Source organism: Crotalus tigris, unplaced genomic scaffold (assembly GCF_016545835.1).
Source record: "Crotalus tigris isolate CLP2741 ecotype Arizona unplaced genomic scaffold, ASM1654583v1 scf7180000020497.760770, whole genome shotgun sequence".
NCBI lineage: Eukaryota > Metazoa > Chordata > Lepidosauria > Squamata > Viperidae > Crotalus > Crotalus tigris.
This window is the reverse complement of record NW_024098046.1, coordinates 282,314-301,326: the sequence shown is the minus strand read 5'-3', so window position 1 is coordinate 301,326 and position 19,013 is coordinate 282,314. Positions and strand designations below refer to the sequence as shown.

General features: G+C 47.4%; 1 protein-coding gene across 2 annotated transcripts in view; it reads right to left on the bottom strand.

Annotated features, from left to right (window-relative positions):
* Nucleotides 1–19,013, bottom strand: part of ABR (ABR activator of RhoGEF and GTPase) — a 166,536-nt gene that overhangs the window by 135,095 nt on the left and 12,428 nt on the right. The window contains exon 1 of one of the 2 annotated variants that reach the window (XM_039366944.1): nt 4,445–4,578. The exons of the other annotated variant lie outside the window; for it this stretch is intronic. Coding sequence (XP_039222878.1) covers nt 4,445–4,508 — 64 coding nt within the window. The 5' untranslated portion in view covers nt 4,509–4,578. Of the gene's footprint in view, nt 1–4,444; nt 4,579–19,013 lie in introns of those variants that run through there. 2 annotated transcript variants of the gene reach the window in all.

Genomic DNA, 19,013 nt, shown 5'->3' with positions numbered 1-19,013 from the left:
CCACTTTACAAGGCCTTGGTAAGGCCACACTTGGAATACGGCGTCCAGTTTTGGTCACCACGATGTAAAAAAGATGTTGAGACTCTAGAAAGAGTACAGAGAAGAGCAACAAAGATGATTAGGGGACTGGAGGCTAAAATAAACAAAGAACGGTTGCTGGAATTGGTTATGTCTAGTTTAAGGAAGAGAAGGACGAGGGGGGACAGGATAGCAGTCTTCCAGTATCTCAGGGGCTGCCCCAAAGAAGAGGGAGTCCTAACAAGCAATGACAGGAAAAAAAAAAACTACATAGGAAGGAGTCAAGCTCTTCTCCAAAGCGCCTGAAGGCAGGACAAGGAGCAACGGGTGGAAGCTAACCAAGGAGAGAAGCAACCTGGAACTAAGAAGGAATTTCCTGATAGTTCGAACAATTAACCAGTGGAACAGCTTGCCACCAGAAGTTGTGGGTGCTCCAACACTGGAGGTTTTCAAGAAGAGACTGGACAGCCATTTGTCTGAAATGGTATAGGGTTTCCTGCCTGAGTAGGGGGTTGGACTAGATGACCTCCAAGGTCCCTTCCAGCTCTGTTATGCGGTGATGTGCTGTTCTGTACGTATGGTGTTACCTATAAATTTCTCCCGCCGGTGAGTCAAGCCAATTATCCTTGACAGAGGTAAAACATTTGATTTTAGAGAAAGAGAAAAAGCTTGGAGGACAACAGCCTGGATTTCATTTGCTTTCCAAGTGCAGGCCGTCCTCGACTTACGACGAAAATGGAGCCCAACGTTTCTGCAACTAAGCTAGACAGATATTTGAGCAAGTTGTGCCCCCATTTTACGACCTTTTTCAGCCGGAGGGATTGAGCAGATCACTGCCATTGCTAAGTGAATCATGCAGTCGTTACGTGAGGCTTCCCCCAGTCACTAAACAAAGCATTGCAAATCCAGGATTACGTGTAAACAAATTAATAGGACACCCCTAAGTTGAATTTAGGAGTAACCAAGAGACAGTTCATTAAAAACCGTCACTGCCACCTTCCCTAGTGACATTCTAAGGGAGGGGAGCCCTCTACACATGCTCAGAGGCACCGCTGGTATTTTTGAGAAGAGACTGGACAGCCATTTGTCTGAAATGGTCTTGGGTTCCCTGCCTGAGCAGGGGGTTGGACTAGATGACCTCCAAGGTCCCTTCCAACTGTATTATTATTTATTATTAAGAGACTGGACAGCCATTTGTCTGAAATGGTCTAGGGTTTCCTGCTTGAGCAGGGGGTTGGACTAGATGACCTCCAAGGTCCCTTCCAACTTTATTATTATTATTATTATTATTATTATTATTATCGATCATCGCACAGTCAGCCAGATGTTCAGACTGGATTTGTCATTTTGTCTACCTATCGAGTCCTTACCCAGGACATGGGATAGGCAGATGTGGATGTTTGATGGTATTACAGATATCGTCGCAGGATGGAAGCAGTTCCTAGTAAGGCCGCCTTTTGCAATTGACTAATAGCAAATTTGTCAATGCCAATGGTGTTCAAGTGGTGCTCCAGTTGTTTTGGGATTACACCCAAGGAGCCTATTACTATTGGTACTACCCTTGCTTACTTTTGCCACAGTCTTTCTATTTCTATTTGTAGGTATTTGTATTTTGTTATCTTCTCCAGTTCTTTCTCTTCTATTCTGCTATCTCCAGGCACTGCCACATCCACTATCCAGACTTTTTTGTCTTTCTTATCGACAATTGTTAAGTCTGGGGTGTTATGTTGCAGGTGCTTGTCTGTTTGAATTCTGAAGTCCCAGAGCAGTTTAATTTTATCATTTTCTATGACTTTCTTTATTTTATGATCCCAACAGTTTTTGCTTACAGGCAAATGATATTTTTTGCAGATCTTCCAATGCACCATTGTTGCTACTTTGTCATGCCGCTGCTTGTAATCAGTTTGTGCAATCTTCTTGCAACAGCTTACAAGTGGTCCACTGTTTCTTCAGCTTCTTTGCATAGGCGGCACTTACTGTCTGTTGCTGTCTTCTCAATTTTGACTTTGTATGCAGTTGTCCTTAAGGCTTGGTCTTGTGCAGCCAGAATTAATCCCTCGGTCTCTTTCTTCAATTTTCCTGCTCTTAGCCATTGCCAGGTTTTATTATTATCTGCTTTCCCAGCTATTTTTTTCATGTATTGGCAATGTAGTGCTTTGTCTTCCCATGCCTCTATTCTGTTCTTCATTTGGTCTTTCTTGTAGGCCAGTTTGGTCTCTCCAGTAGTCAGTAAGCCTTCCTGATATACTAATTTCAGTGCATCGTCATCATTGTTCTTCAGATATTCTTCCAAAGCCATTTTTTCTTCTTCAACAATCTGATGTACTTGTAGCATTCCACGCCCACCTATTTGCCTTGGTAGATAAAGTCTATCAATGTCACTGCGTGGATGAAGGGCGTGATTCATTGTCATTATTTTTCTGGTCTGCCTATCCCTTGCTTTTAGTTCTGCTTGAGTCCAGTCCACTATTCCAGCTGTGTATCTAATGACTGGGATTGCCCAGGTGTTGATTGCCTTTATGGTATTATTATTATTATTATTATTATTATTATTATTATTATTATTATTATTATTATTAGCACCATTTGAATCCTCTTTACCCCAAAAGAGACAATGCCCCTTTCTGATCCCCCGCCACCCACCCCAATTCAATCCGCAACGGCAAACACACAGTCAATTGTGGTCCATCACCACCAGGAAAGCCACACAAAAACTCACAAACCAGCTATCCCACCGCCAGGGAGGGTGTGTTGTGAGAATGGGAGCCTAAAGAAAGGGTCAGTTTGGAGAAGGAGGCCATCTTGGTTGTTTCACCCCCCCCCCCAAAAAAAACCTTGCCTTTGCCAGGGGCAGCCTCAATTTCTATCCCTCCTCGGTCTTCTCTCCTGTAAAATGGGCATAACGCAATTCACCACCACTACCACCACCACCACCCTCCCACGTGCAGGGCACACTTGCACAACAGGGTGAAGTCAGGCCACGGGGGTTTAGCCAGGCAAGCTAAACAACCCTCTTAATGGCCACAGGAGTCGCCCGCCGGGATTAATTAAGCAATTAAATAAGGGTTCCCATTCAAAGGCTAATGGGGGCCATCCATCACATCTGGTCCAGAAGGAGGTTGAGTGTGGGTGGTCTTTTAAGGCAAGCCTCCCCTCCTCAAATCTCCTGGAAAACAGAAGTATGGTAGTAGGGGGGAGAGCTGTGGATGGTGGTAGTGGGGGGCATCTGGGCGCCCCCCCCATTTCCGACAAGCACAATTTATTAAAACACAATTTATTAAAAGGGAAGCTGCAGCCAAGCTTTTTCATAAATGTGTTTTTCGGAACACCAGACGCCTGTTGATTGCCTGCAAGGGGGGGGGGAAAGGGGGGGTTCAAGAGGAGAACTCCAGAAAGACAGGCTGGAAATGAAGGGGGGTCCATGAGAAAAACTGGGTCCCCCTCCTCCTGCCACGCTGCCCCCACCCGTCTCCCCAAAAAAGTTCCCGAGAATTTCAAAGGCTGAAAACAAATCGAGCCGCATTTGGGAAGGGTGGGTGGGTCCCCCCTCAATTCCAGAGGATGGGGCAGTGGGGGGGGGACACAGGAGGAGGCAAACATCTGGAAGAGGTCTCCTTAGAAGCCCCCTCCTCCTCGACACCCCCCCTCCCCATCCTCAATCCCACATTTTTAGTCTGGCAGCTTTGCCACCAGCTTGAGGGTTTACGTAACCGTCTGTCTCCAAAGCAAAAATCCGTGCCTGGCTTTCCTTGTGGGAGCCCCCCCACCCCCCAAAAAGAGCCCAACGGAGAGGTAGAAAGGCAGGGGAGGGCAGGAAAGGGGTACAATTTTGCATCCCCCCCCAAAAATAAAACTCAACCCCGTTTCCCACCATCTCTGGCGCTTGGGCAAAACAACCATACATCACTTCAAAACACAAATCCGTGGCTGGCTTTCCTTGTGGGAGCCCCCCCCACCCCAAAAAAGGGCCCAACGGAGAGGTAGAAAGGCAGAGGAGGGCAGGAAAGGGGTGCAATTTTGCACCCCCCCCAAAATAAAACTCAACCCCGTTTCCCACCATCTCTGGCGCTTGGGCAAAACAACCATACATCACTTCAAAACACAAATCCGTGGCTGGCTTTCCTTGTGGGAGCCCCCCTCCCCGCCCCCCAAAAGAGACCCAAGCGGGGCTGAATGGAGAAGTGGAAAGTCAGGGAAGGGGGTGCAAGGCGCCCCCCTCCCCAAAAGAAAACTCAAGCGCAGATCCCACCATCTTTGGCGCCTGGCGGAGCAGCGACACCCCCGCCCCCAGAGGGATCTCTGCCTTTCTGTCGGTACCGTTGAGGGCTGGCAAAAAAAAACGTCACCGGGTTTCTCTCCTTCTCCGCCTCTCCCCCTCCCCAATACCTCCTTCCCCCAGCCAAGACCCCAGACCCAAAACACCTACTGCCATAAAGGGTGTCGATCCAGGAGAGGCGAGGAAGGCCGTGTTGGCTTAAAGGCTCCATCATCCCCGCACCAGCCAGCTGTCAAGGATGCTCGTAGTAGACAAGGATGCTCATAACAAAGGCTGGAGAAAGTGGGGGGGGGAGGAGGGAGGGAGGGGGAGGGAAAGGGGAGGGGGCACGGAGGGGGGGGTGAGAGGGGGGTAATTGTGGGAGGGGGTGGCTGGGGAAGAAGCAGCGGGGGGGGGGAAACCAGGCAGGCAGAGAAGGGTGGGCAAAACCTCTTTGCCCGCTTGACGCACCCAACCCTTGCCAGGGAGAGCGTGCGTTTGTGTGCCTGTGTGTGTGTGTCTGTGCCTGTGTGTGTGTGTGTGTGTGTCTGTGCGTGCATGTGTCAACCCACACCCGTGGGAGGGTGGGAAAGCTCCCTCCCCCCCAGGGTGGCTGGGAAGAGAAGGCCACCAATGGGGAGGGAAGGCCCATCCTTGAGGAGGGGGGAGCAAAGACAAGCCCCCTCCCCACCTGCCTTGGGGGGGTTTCTGGGCAGGGGAGGTGAGGAAGGGACCCCCAAGCCATTGGGGAAGGGTCTCCCCATGACCAGGACCCCCTCCTCGCATCCTTTTTTTTTTTTTAAGGGGCAGCTCAGACGGACTTTTTTCCGAGGGAGGGGTTTTTCCCCCAAATTGGATGGGGAGGCAAAAGAGGAAGGGGCTTCTTTCCCCTCCCTCCCGGAGACCCTGTGTGGTGCCGTTAAAGATGCAGCCTTCCTAGTAAGGTAGGCAAGTGGTGAACCATTCTTTACGGTCCTTGGATCACCTGGTGGTGCTTCATCCAACGGTTAAGGCAGATCGGCTTTTACTTTTCCGAAAGAAAGTGTGATATGGCTTAAATGTTGTGCAGGACGGCACCCACCACATACCCACACCTGAGAGTTTGTGTCCCAGAACAATAAATGCTATCCTTTACATCAGTGGTTCTCAACCTGTGGGTCGGGACCCCATTTGGGGTCGAACGACCATTTCACGGGGGTCGCCAAACAAGGCTGTCCGCCTTTTTCCCCCCTTTTCCTTAGCTGTGTTACTCCCTTTTATCCTATTGGCTTTTGAAAGCCAATAGAACAGACTCTCTTGAATAGACTCTAATTCTATTGGCTTTCCAAAGCCAATAGGAATTGTCCAGGCTGTCTCTGCCCTGCTGAGCCCGCCAAAAGTCCCCTTCTGCAAACGGTGCTGCACCAGTTGAGTAGTCCTCGACTTATGACCGGTTGAGTAGTTCTCGACTTACGACCAGTTGGGGCTCGCGGCATTAAAAAGGTTGAGAACCACTGCTTTACGTACTGAAGTCTTTTTTTAAAAAAAACTCCCAGAATGCTCCGGCACGGGGTTCTGGGAGTTGAAATCCACCTGTTTTAAAATGGCCAACTTTGAAAAATAAATCAATATTTATTTATACATCATAAATTTACACATTATAAATAAAAATAAATCCATATTGATCCGTTTCATCCCGAGGTCGCCTTGGAGAAAACTGCCAGTGGTCCTCCACTGACGACCACAGTGACTAAGGGATGGTTATGAAATGATTTGGTGCCCCATTTTACGACCGGTGCAGTCGTTACGCTAGTCACCCGGTCGTTAAGCGAATCCGGCTTCCCCCCCATTGACTTTGCTTGTCAGAAGGTCGCAAAAGGGGATCGCCCCGCCCAGGGACGCTTGCGACCGTCGTAAACATGAGTCGGTTGCAGAGAGTTTGAATTTTGAACCCGTGGCCACAGGGGAGGCTGCAATGGTCGTAAGTGTGAAAAACGATCGTTTGTCATTTTTTTCAGCGCCCTGGTAACTTTGAACAGGCACTAAACGAATGGTCGTAAGTCAGGGGATACCTAAATCGCATAATAATAATAATAAAGTTGGAAGGGATCTTGGAGGTCATCTAGTCCAACCCCCTGCGCAGGCAGGAAACCCTATACCATTTCAGACAAAGGGGTGTCCAGTCTTAATTTTACACTCTTTTCCAGCAATGGGGGAGTCCCTGATGTTATCCCTGCCCCCCCCTCCACATTCGAACGCTATACAGGCTGTCCTCAACTTACGACTACAATTGGGCTGGAAATTTCCGTCGCTAAGTGAGACACGTGTCAAGTGAGCTTTGCTCCTTTTTTACGACCTTCCTTGCCAAAGTTGTTAAGTGAATCGCCACAGTTCTTAAGTTATTATCATGGTCGTTAAGTGAATCCGGCTTCCCTCACTGACTTTGCTTGTCGGAAGGTCGGCAAAGGGGATCACGTGACACCCCCGGGACACGGCAACCGTCATAAGTACGAGTCAGTTGCTGAGCCTCCGAATTCTGACCCTCGGGACGCTGCAACGGCCTTCAGTGTGGGGTCCCTTTTTTTCGGTGCCGCTGTAACTCTGGACGGTCACTAAATGAACTGTCGTAAATCGAGGACTGCCTCTAAGAGAAGCAATTCACTGTCGCTTGATCCCTTGCCAGCTCTTAACCAGCTCCGTAAAAGACATCCTCAGTTTAATCCAGCAGCCATTGTTAAAAATAAATGCACTATTTTTAAGGTGGATCTTTATAAATAGTACAGAATCGAAGCATCTTTCATCCGCTAGGCGTGCATTTACACATACATTCGCACACGCACACACACACACACCCGCCCACATGTCTCAGGTCTGTGTGTTAGCCACGCATTGATTTAAAATTTGAATAATAATAATAAATAAAAATAATAAAAATAATAATAAAAACAACAATAATAATAAATAAATCTATATCTATCTATATCTGTATCTATATCTATATATATATACAGCCATTCTCTCTCTCTCTCTCTGTGGCAAGGAAGGTCGTAAAATGGAGCAAAACTCACTTAACAACTGTCTCACCAAACAAAGGAAATTTGGGACTTGTACAGGTCCTCGACATACGGCCACAATCGAGCCCAAACTTTCTGTGGCGAAGCGAGATGTTTTACGACCTTTCTTGCCTCCGTTGTTAAGCGAATCACTGCAGTGGATAAGTTAGTAACCCGGTCGTTAAGTGAATCTGGCTTCCCCCCTTGACTTTGCTTGTCGGAAGGTTGAAGAAAGGGGATCACGTGACACACCCCCCCCCCCAGGGACACAGCAACCGTCCTAAGTACATGCCAGTTGCCGAGCCTCCAAATTCTGATCACGTGACCCCGGGGAATCCTGCGACGGTCGTAAGTGTGAAAAACGGTCCTTTTTTTCAGGGCCATTGTCATTTTGAACGGTCCCTAAATGAGCAGTTGTAAATTGGGGACCGCCTATAAGAAGAGACACAACCCAGGACGCGGCCACCGTCGTAAATACGAGTCAGTTGCTGAGCATCTGAATTTCGATCACGTGACCCTGAGGGAAGTTGCAACGGTTGTTAACTGTGGAAAAACGTTTGTCGGTCCCCTTTTTCAGGGCCGTCATAACTTTGAGCAGTCACTAAACGGACCGCTGTTGTGAAGCTGAGGACCGCCTGTATGGACCACGGTCCTCCGGAGTCTCGGAGGCACACAAAAGTCACAATCTTCAGCAAAACTTTCCTGTGGTTGCCACAACTCTCTTGCACACCCTTTCCTCAGCTGTGTCACGTGAGTCACGAGGAAGTGGGGGGGGAGCATGACTCATCACCAGAAGGTGGGAAAACGTGTGTGTGTGTGTGTGTGTGTGTGTGTGTGTGTGTGTGTGTGTGTTGTATGTGTGTGCCATAATTAGCAATGGCTGGCTGGCTGCCCAGGGAGAATCGCTCCAAGCTGCTGCCTTCTTTTCCTAACAAATGTTGTGTGTTTTGTGGTAACAGGACACACCCAAACCTTTGCACACGGCCTCGCGGGGGTCCCATTCTTTCCACTCAAAGAGAATCCACGGCCATTGCAGACACTGCAGGGGGAGGATGGTGGCGTTAGCCTCTGGGTGCCCCCCAAATCAGCAATCACCTGGTGGTCTCCTTTCCTAATCACACCTTTTTACCCAAAAGTTCGTCGGAGGCATAAACAGGGTGGAAACAACGTAGGATCTTAAATGTGTCCTCGACGCACGACCGCGACGGGGGCCGAAATTCCGGTTGGTTGCTAAGTGAGACGTGAGTTCAATGAGTTTTGCTTCATTTTACGACCTTTCTTGACATGGTTGTTAAGTAAATCGTCGCAGTTGTTAAGTTAGTGACACAGTCGTTAACTGAATCTGGCTTCCCCCCATTGATTTTGCTTGTCAAAAGATTGCAAAAAGGGGCAAGGGACACTGCGACCGTCATAAATGTGAGTCAGTTGCCAAACGTCCGAATTTTGGCCACGTGACCCTGGAGATGCTACAATGGTCGTTAAATGTGAAAAACGGCTCTTTTTTTCAGTGCCGTCCTAACTTTGAATGGTCACTAAATGAACTGTGGTAAGTCAAGGACATCCGTGCGGTCCTTGGTTTCCGACGGTTCATTTTGCGACGGCTCTACCTTACAACAGTGCTGAAGAAAAGCGAGCTAAGACTTGTCTCGCATTTACGACCGTCGCAGCATCCTCACCGTCACGGGAACGAAATTGGGGCCCGCGGCAACCCGTATGCATTTATGACAATGGCAGCATCCCAGTGTGTGTGTGTGTGTGTGTGTGTGTGTGTGTGTGTGTGTGATGTCCATTGGCGATCTTGCCAGCCGGCTTCTGACAGGCAAAAGTTGATGGCGGAAGTCCGATTCGTTTAACGGCCATGTGATTCACTTAACGACCGTGGCCAGGGGGAAAAAATTCAAGAAAAATCTAGCGCAACCCATTGAACAACCGCCTGGCTTGAGCAAAGAGAATTCCGATCTCACTTGTGGTGATAAGTCGAGGACTTCCTGTATGTTTATATTATTCTATTTTTTTTTGTTCACCTCCTGGTTGCTTTTCCGGACGGTTTCGCACAATTCAGGAAAAAAAACATATTTTCGCAACCAGCACGTTTTATTCAAAGGCCTCGGCTTTCCGGAACTGCGGATCCCTTCATCGGATGCAAAGCAGCGGCTAAACGGAAGGTGGAATTTAAATGACGGTTTGTTTTGTTCCCTTTATTTTCCTTTGGGAACAAGGATTCCTGAGGCGTTTGCAAGAATCAAGAGCCCCGTTTTGACTAACAAATGTTGAGTGAAAGGGAGAAGGTTTCGCACGCAGCGCTAGGCAAATCTCATCCTCTGAGGAACATTTCCTTGATACGTCTGTCTGTCCATCCATCCATCTCTGTTATCTGTGTCTGTCTATCTATCTATCTATCTATCTGTCTGTCTGTCTGTCTGTCTGTCTGTCTGTCTGTCTGTCTGTCTGTCTGTCTGTCTGTCTGTCTGTCTATCTATCTATCTATCTATCTATCATTGATCAATCTATTTACATCTATCATCAATCTATATCAATTTATCTCTATCATCTATCAATCAATCTATCATCTATTTATTATCAATCAATCTATCATCTATTTATTATCAATCAATTTATCTATCATTTATCAATCTATTTATCTCCATCTATCAATCGTATTGCACGTGCTCTCTCTATTTATCTATTATCAATCATCTATCTATCATTTATCAATCTATTTATCTCCATCTATCGATCAATCATATCGCATGCACACACTCTCTCTCTCTCTCTCTATTTATCGGTCTATTATCAATCATCTCTCATTTATCAATCATCTATATCTATCATTTATCAATCTATTTATTTCCATCTATCATCTATCATTCAATCATATTGCGTGCACGCGCTCTCTCTATTTATCTATTATCAATCATCTATATCATTTATCAATCTATTTATCTCCATCTATCAATCAATCGTATTGCATGTGCTCTCTCTCTATCTATTATCAATCATTTATCTATCATTTATCAATCTATTTATCTCCATCTATCGATCAATCATATCGCATGCACACACATTCTCTCTCTCTATTTAGCGATCTATTATCAATCATCTCTCATTGATCAACCATCTATATCTACCATTTATCAATCTATTTATCTCCATCTATCATCTATCATTCAATCATATCGCACGCATGGGCGCTCTCTATTTATTATCAATCATTTATTTATTTATCATTTATCTATCTCCATCTATCTATTAATAACATTGCGCGCATGCACGCTCTCTCCCTCTCTATTATCAATCATCAATTTATCATCTAGCTAGCTCTTTCTTTCTTTCTTTCTTTCTTTCTTTCTTTCTTTCTTTCTTTCGTTTTTCAAGAAAAGATTCGACAACTGTTTAGCCTGGGATGGTATAAGGACTCTTGTCTTAGCCTGGGGGTTGAACTAGATGATCTCCAAAGGTCCCTTCCAACTCTAGGATTCTATGCAGTCTGGTTTTTATGCAGAGGCAGTCCTTGGCTTATTCCTGTTCACCTGGCAAACATTAAAAATTACGATGGACGTCCCTTGGAGCTACGTACGTGGGACCTGGATTCAAAGATACGACGGTCAGAAATCCTCACCCACAGTCACATGAACAAATTTTGGGTGCCCAGCAAACAGGCCACAGATGTATCCTGTTTGCAGCCTCCCGCAGTTCCCTAACCACATTTCACAACTGCCTTACCAAATTTTGGTGACTTACTTCCAAGATTTTGGGAAAGAGCCCATCTCCACAAATAAAAACTTAGCCAAAATCTTTTACATGTAGTCCTTGACTTACAATCATTCGTTCAAAGTTACAACGGCACTGAAAAAGGGGATTCGTGATTGTTCTCCACACTTACGACCGTCGCAGCATCCCCGTGGTCGTGTCATCAAAATTCCGACGCTTGGAAACTGGCCTGTACTTATGACAGTTGCAAGTGTCCCTGAGGGGGGGAGGGTCACGTGATTCCCTTTTGCGACCTTCCAACAAGCAAAGTCCATGGGGGGAGCCGGATTCATTTAACGACCGTGTGGCGAATTTAACAACTGCTGTGCTTCGCTTAAGAACGGGGGCGCGAAAGGTCGTAAAACGGGGCAACGCTCGCTTAGTCGCCTCGCTTAGCAGCGGAAATGTTGGGCTCAACTGTGGCCGTAAAGCCGAGGACGCCCAAATAAGCTGTCGGGGGGGGCAGCGACACAAGTGTGAGGACGGAGGAGGAGGTGGTGGCGGCGACGGTAACCCTTGTTCAAGACACAACTTGGGAAAGCAGCCCCTGCGTCAGCTGCCGTGACGAGCAACGAGGGAGGCCCGTTTGTGTGGGAAGCGCAACGTAGGAGTGAGTCACACAACGGCAAGGCTGACAGGTGGCAACCCACCAGGACACAAGTGGTGGCAAGTGGCGTGGCTTTCCTCCTTGCAAATTAAGTTCAGCGTCCTGGATGTGTATCAAGATGGATGCTAATTGAGGGTCAAGGAGAGCCCTTAATGATCCTAATCGTCATCGTTTCCTCCTTCCTTCGCCCGGCGCCGCCAGTTCCTCCCTCCATCCTTCACACACCTGGCCACAGGATGGAGAGAAGCCAAGGGTGGCGCCACCGTGGGTGAAGATGGCCCCAGAGGGAGAAAATGCACCGGTGTTTGCTTATATGAGGCAAGTGCTGCCCGGAGCATCTGAGGGCACCTCTCAGGCTCTCAGGTGCCACCTTGTGGTCCAGAGGGGTGCGTGCATAAATATACAACCAGCCAGCCAGCATCTTTCTTTCTTTTTCTTTCTTTTTCTTTCTTTCTTTCTTTTTCTCCCTTCTTCCTTTCTTCCTCCCTCCCTCCCTTCCTTCTTTTCACCTTTCCTTCCTTTTTCTTGCTTTCTTTGCTTCCTTCCTTCTTTGCTTCCTATCTATTCTTTTCTCCTCCTTCCCATTTTTCCTTCATTCCTCCACCTTTCTTTCTTTCTTTCTTCTTCTCCCTTCTTCCTTTCTTCTTCCCTCCCTTCCTTCTTTTCACCTTTCCTTCCTTTTTCTTGCTTTCTTTGCTTCCTTCCTTCTTTGCTTCCTATCTATTCTTTTCTCCTCCTTCCCATTTTTCCTTTTCCTCCACCTTTTTCTTTCTTTCTTTCTCTCTCTCTCTTTCTCTTTCTTTCTTTCTTTCTTCTTCTCCCTTCTTCCTTTCTTCCTCCCTTCCTTCTTTTCACCTTTCCTTTTTCTTGCTTTCTTTGCTTCCTTCCTTCTTTGCTTCCTATCTATCCTTTTCTCCTCCTTCCCACTTTTCCTTTTCCTCCACCTTTTTCTTTCTTTCTTTCTTTCTTTCTTTCTTTCTTTCTTTCTTTCTTTCTTCTTCTCCCTTCTTCCTTTCTTCCTCCCTTCCTTCCTTCCTTCCTTCTTTTCACCTTTCCTTCTTTTTCTTGCTTTCTTTGCTTCCTTCCTTCTTTGCTTCCTATCTTCTATCCTTTTCTCCTCCTTCCCACTTTTCCTTCATTCCTCCACCTTTCTTTCTTTCTTTCTTTCTTTCTTTCATTTATTTATTTCTTCTTACCTTCTTTCCTTCCTACTTTCTTTCTATCCTTTTCTCCTCCTTCCCACTTTTCCTTCCTTCCTTCCTTCTTTTTCTTTCTTTCTCTTTCTTCTTTCTTTTCTCTTTCTTTTTCTTCCTTCCTTCTTTCCTTCCTATCTTCCCTACTTTCTTTCTGTCTTTTTCTCCTCCTTCCCACTTTTTTCTTTTTTCTTTCTTTCTCTTTCTCTCTTTCTTTCTTCCTTCCTTCTTCCTTCTTTCTTTCATTCCTTTCTCTTCTTTCTGTCCTTCTCTCCTCCTTCGCACCCTTCCTTCCTTCCTTCCTTCCTTCCTTCCTTCCTTCCTTCCTTCCTTCCTTCCTTCCTTTCTCTTCTTTCTGTCCTTCTCTCCTCCTCTCTCTCTCTCTCTCTCTCTCTCTCTTTCTTTCTTTCTTTTTCTTTCTTTCTTTCCCTTCCTCCCCCCTCCCTCCTCTATTTATCCTTCCCAGAGTGAGGACAATTCAAAGACTCAGTGAAAGATTTTCGATTCATGTCTTCATTTTGCAAAATGAACCCGGAGAATTGAAAGCATCTCATTTTTTACCACATGCATTTAAATGGTTTCATTTGTTTCGGTTGACTCAGGTCTGCCGTGCTCAGCACTTCTCAGAAAGAGGTGAGAAGCCTCACAATTTCCTGACGGAAGCAGCTGTGCTTGTGTAGCTGTGCTCCGTGTCATTTCATCGCCACAACACAGAAGCTGCCCGCTGTTTCGTGAATTAATCAACTGACAAATTCGTAGAACTCCGCAAAGCGTCACAAAGAGAAAATGAATGGAAACCGATCCAACAAAGTTGCCCAAACTTGGCAATTTTAAATTGGGTGGACATCAACTCCCAGAATTCCCCAGCCAACATGCTATAAGAGGCAGGGTCATGTGACCAACAGGCTTTATGACTGTCACGATTTACAATTCTGATGAACAGGTGCCCTGATAGCCATAACTCAAGGACTAGAGCAGAGGTAGGCAACCTTGGCTCTTTTATGACTCATGGACTTCAACTCCCAGAATTCCTGAGCCAGCCACGCTGAGGGGAAAGGGAGAGGTTTCCAAACTGAGCCAGGCTGGCTGAGGAATTCTGGGAGTTGAAGTCCACGAGTCATGAAGGGGGCCATAGTTCCCCCATGCTGGCTCAGGAATTCTGGGAGTTGAAGTCCACGAGTCATGAAGGGGGCCATAGTTCCCCCATGCTGGCTCAGGAATTCTGGGAGTTGAAGTCCATGAGTCATGAAGGGGCCATAGTTCCCTCATGCTGGCTCAGGAATTCTGGGAGTTGAAGTCCACAAGTCATGAAGGGGCCATAATTCCCTCATGCTGGCTCAGGAATTCTGGGAATTGAAGTCCACAAGCCATAAAGGGGGCCATAGTTCCCCCATGCTGGTTTGGAATTCTGGGAGTTGAAGTCCATGAGTCATAAAAGAGCCAAGGTTGCCTACCCCTGCCATAACTCAAGGACTAGATGGACAAGTAATTCTTGACTTACAACTATTCTTTTAGTTACAACAAATGGACTTATGACCGTTTTTCACACTTATGACCACTGCAGCATCTTCATGACCAGAATTCGGACAGTTGGCAACGGACTCGTATTTACGACGGTCATCGTGTCCCGGGGGGGTGTCACGTGATCCCTTTTCGTAACCTTCCGACAAGCAAATCAATGGGGGGAAGCCGGACTCACTTAACAGGCATGTGACTAACTACAAGCACCGCAGTGATTCACACAACAACGGTGGCAGGGAAGGTCGCAAAACGAGGCCAAGCTCTCTTAACAACCGCCTCAGTCAGCAACAGAAATGTTGGCCTACAATTGTGTAGGACGCAGCACATTTCGCAATATTTAATGCTTACATTTGATGAGGTATTTTCGGCCTCCGTTGCCACAAAAATACACGGAGAATCCGTGGTCTTTCCGTTCACCCTCTTTTGTATTTTCCTAAATTAAAATTCCCCGTCCATGTTAGCCGACCCAAACCCAAAAGAGCTGAAGCCCTGCACCCCAAAAAGTGCCTCAGTGGATCACTTAAGTCAGGAGCCTTCAAACCTGGCCCTTTTATGACTTGTGGCCTTAACTCCCAGAATTCCTCAGCCAGGCACGCTAGCTGAGGAATTCTGGGACTTGAAGTCCACAAGCTGGGGTCTTCAAATGTGACCCTTTTATGACTTGTGGCCTTCAACGCCCAGAATTCCTCAGCCAGTGTGCATGTCGGCTGAGGAATTGTGGGAGTCAAAGTCCACAAGTCATAAAAGGGCCAAGCTGGAAGACCCCTGTCTTAAAGCATCCTGGCTGAGGAATTCTGGGAGTTGAAGTCCACAAGTCATAAAAGGGCCAAGTTTGAAACCCGTGTCTTAAAGCATCCTGGCTGAGGAATTCTGGGAGTAGAAGTCCACAAGTCATAAAAGGACCAAGCTGGAAGACCCCTGTCTTAAAGCATCCTGGCTGAGGAATTCTGGGAGTTGAAGTCCACGAGTCATCAAAGGGCCGAGTTGGAAGACCCCTGTCTTAAAGCGTCCTGGCTGAGGAATTCTGGGAATTGAAGTCCACAAGTCATCAAAGGGCCACATTTGAAGATCCCTGACTTAAGTGAGCAGCCCCATGGGTACGCTCACCGTCAACAGCCAAGTGTGGCCGGCCAGCCCTTCCCTTGGGTGCCATTGCTGGCAGGTTTCCATGGTGCAGGTGCCCAGGAGAGGTAGATGCTGGGAACGGCCTGGCTGGGGAATCAGCGGCCCCCTTCTTGGGCTGGGGGGGTTTGGCACCCCCAGGGACCCTTAAGATGCAGCGACGAGGGAGGAAAGTCAGGCGGGCTCCATGCTGGCTGCAAGCAATCCCATCTGTGGCTTGTTCAGCCCTTTGGAAACTCAGTTTGTTTATTTATTTATTTGACTTTTTATTCCTCCCCGTTTATTATTCTTTGTATAAATAACTCAAGGAGGTGAATATATCGCATAGTACTCCTTGCTCCTCCTCCTCCTCCTCCTCCTCCTCTTTTCCCCATAACAACAACCCTGCGCGGTGGGCTGGGATCGGAGAGAGGGACCAGCCAAAAGTCACCCAGCTGGCTTTCATCCCTAAAGCAGGACTAGAACTCTCCACCTCCTAGTGATTGGCCGGAAGTCCCTAGCCGGCTTTCCCATCTAAGGCGGGACTAGAACTCTCACTCTCCTGGGGATTGGTCCAAAGTCACCCAGCTGGCTTTCATGCCTAAAGTGGGACTAGACCTCACGGTTTCCTAGTGATTGGCCCAAAGTCACCTAGTAGTTAGTTGATCTTTCATGGATAAGGCAGAACTAGAACTCTCACTCTCCTGGTGATTGGCCCAAAATCGCTTAGGGTGGGACTAGAACTCTCCATTTCCTGGTGACTGGCCGAAAGTCACCCAGCTGGCTATCATGCCTAAGGCGGGACTAGAACTCACCATCTCCTGGTGATTCGCCCAAAGTCACCCAGCTGGCTTTCATGGCTAAGGCGGGACTAGAACTCCCAGTCTCCTGGTGATTGGCCCAAAGTCACCCAGCCAGCTGCCTTGCCTAAGTCAGAACTAGAACTCACCGTCTCCTGTTGATTGGCTCAGAGTCACCCAGTTGGCTTTCCTGCCTAAGGCGGGACTAGAACTCACCGTCTCCTGGTGATTGGCCCAAAGTCACCCAGCCCGCTGCCTTGCCTAAGTCAGAACTAGAACTCACCATCTTCTGGCAATTGGCCCAAAGACACCCAGCTGGCTTTCATGTCTAAGGCAGGACTAGAACTCCCAGTCTCCTGGTGATTGGCCCAAAGTCACCCAGCCGGCTGCCTTGCCTAAGTCAGAACTAGAACTCACCGTCTCCTGGTGACTGGCCCAAAGCTGGCTTTCAGGCCTAAGGCAGAACTAGAACTCTCCATCTCCTAGTGATTGGCCCAAAGACTGCCAGCTGGCTTTCATGCCTAAGTGGGACTAGAACTCACCGTCTCCTGGTGATTGGCCCAAAGCTGGCTTTCGTGCCTAATGTTGAACTAGAATTCACCATCTCCCACTTTTACCCTCGTGCCTTAACCACAATGCCATCTTCTGTGCCAGTTGGGCTATCCAGAAGAAACGCAGGCTTACTCGTCTGGCATTCTAGAAAATCAACACACCAAGAAGGATGATGCTAACATTTATCAATTGTATGGTTGTTCTCACATAACGTCCAGAACTCGGATTGGTCGCTTGGTCATTAAGTGGAAAAGTCACTAACTGGAACCGTGAACAATGCTCGCGATCTGACTTCCGTTTTCTTTCGCTCTGCAGGCCTTGCAAAGGTCGTGAACGCAAAGGCTAGTGGCCAAGTGACTTTTTCATCGCCGTCGCCACGGTGAACGGGGGCTAAACAAGGCAGTCACTAAATGATCACATGGTTAGAAAACTTTATAGCTATAGCCACAAAACGCAAGAAGTCGGCAGCACAGCCCTGAAGTGGTAGAATTGACTGCAGGTGGTCCTTGACTTACAACAAATTCGTTTAGTGACCGTTCAAAGTTACAACATCACTGAAAAAAGTCACTTATGACCATTTTTCACACTTGCAACCACTGCAGTGTCCCCAGAGTCAAATGAACAAAATTCAGACAATTGGCCACTGACTCATATTTATGATGGTCGCAGTGTCCCGGGGTCCTGGGATCGCCTTTTGCAACCTTCCAACAAGCAAAGTCCATGGGGGAAAAGCAGATTCACTTAACGACCGAGTTGTTAACTTAATAACTGCAGTGACTCACTTAACAACGGGGGCAAGAAAGGTCATAAAATGGGGCAAACCTGACCACAAAATAAAGTTTACTAGATATCATCATCATAATAAAGTTGAAAGGGACCTTGGAGGTCATCTAGTCCAGTGGTTCTCAACCTGTGGGTCGGGACCCATTTGGGGTCGAACGACCATTTCACGGGGGTCGCCAAACAACGTAGTCCGCCATTTTTTCCCCCCTTTTCCTTAGCTGTGCTACTCCCTTTTATTCTATTGGCTTTTGAAAGCCAATAGAATAGACTCTCTTGAATAGAGTCTAATTCTATTGGCTTTCAAAAGCCAATAGGAATTGTCCAGGCTGTCTCTACCCTGCTGAGCCCGCCAAAAGTCCCATTCTGCAAATGGTGCTACACCAGTTGAGTAGTCCCCGACTTACGACCAGTTGAGTAGTCCTCTACTTACGACCGGCTGGGGGGTTGCGGCATTAAAAAGGTTGAGAACCACTGCTATATATCATTTCTTTCGGGGAAGAACAATCCCCTTTGAAGACTGGGAGCTACTTCCCTGCAGAGTTAGCTTTCTGCCTGTTTTTCCTGTTAAACCATAATTGTTGCGCAATCCTGGTTTGGATGCCAAACGATCAGGCTGAAGTTACGAAGAACAGGGGGCTCTCAAAAAAACCCCAGGGGCAGGAATTGTGGTCCATTTTTTTAACACAGGATTCCGCTTTTGTCCAAAAGGAGGTGACATCTGTGCAAATTCGCCCTAATTATTATTATTTTTTTAAATTACCGTTCCGGCTGTTTGTAGCCACCCGTGGTTAGATTTTTTTTTCCCCCATACAGTTTAAAAGCAGAAAAAAGCAGCCCCACCACCACCACCTCCTTTGCGTATTTTCTGCTTCGTTGCATCTGCTTTCCAGCTCGGTTCTGCCTGTCAAAATCACATGCGTGTAAAAAAAATAAAGATCCCGGGGAATATACAGCATGACTCGCTCACAAAACGGCCACTCAAGCTTTTCCGGCACGGGGCAATCTCATATGCAATCAGTTAACGGTTTCCGGGTCTTCTTCTGTTATCAAACAGATTCAAAATACCCCTTTTTCAATCTGACGAGATCCAGCACTACAATAGTAGTGCATCTTAAACTTGGCTTCGTTAAGAGGGGTGGGCTTCCATTCTCAGAATCCCCCAGCCAATCATGCTTTAAGAGGGGTGGATTACAACTCCCAGAATCCCCCAGCCAGCCTGCTTTAAGAGGGGAGGACTCCCAACTCCCAGAATCCCCCAGCCAGCCTGCTTTAAGAGAGATGGACTTCCACTCCCAGAATCCCCCAGCCACCCTGCTTTAAGAGGGGTGGATTACAACTCCCAGAATTCCCCAGCCAGCCTGCTTTGTGGACTTCCACTCCCAGAATCCCCCAGCTAGCCTG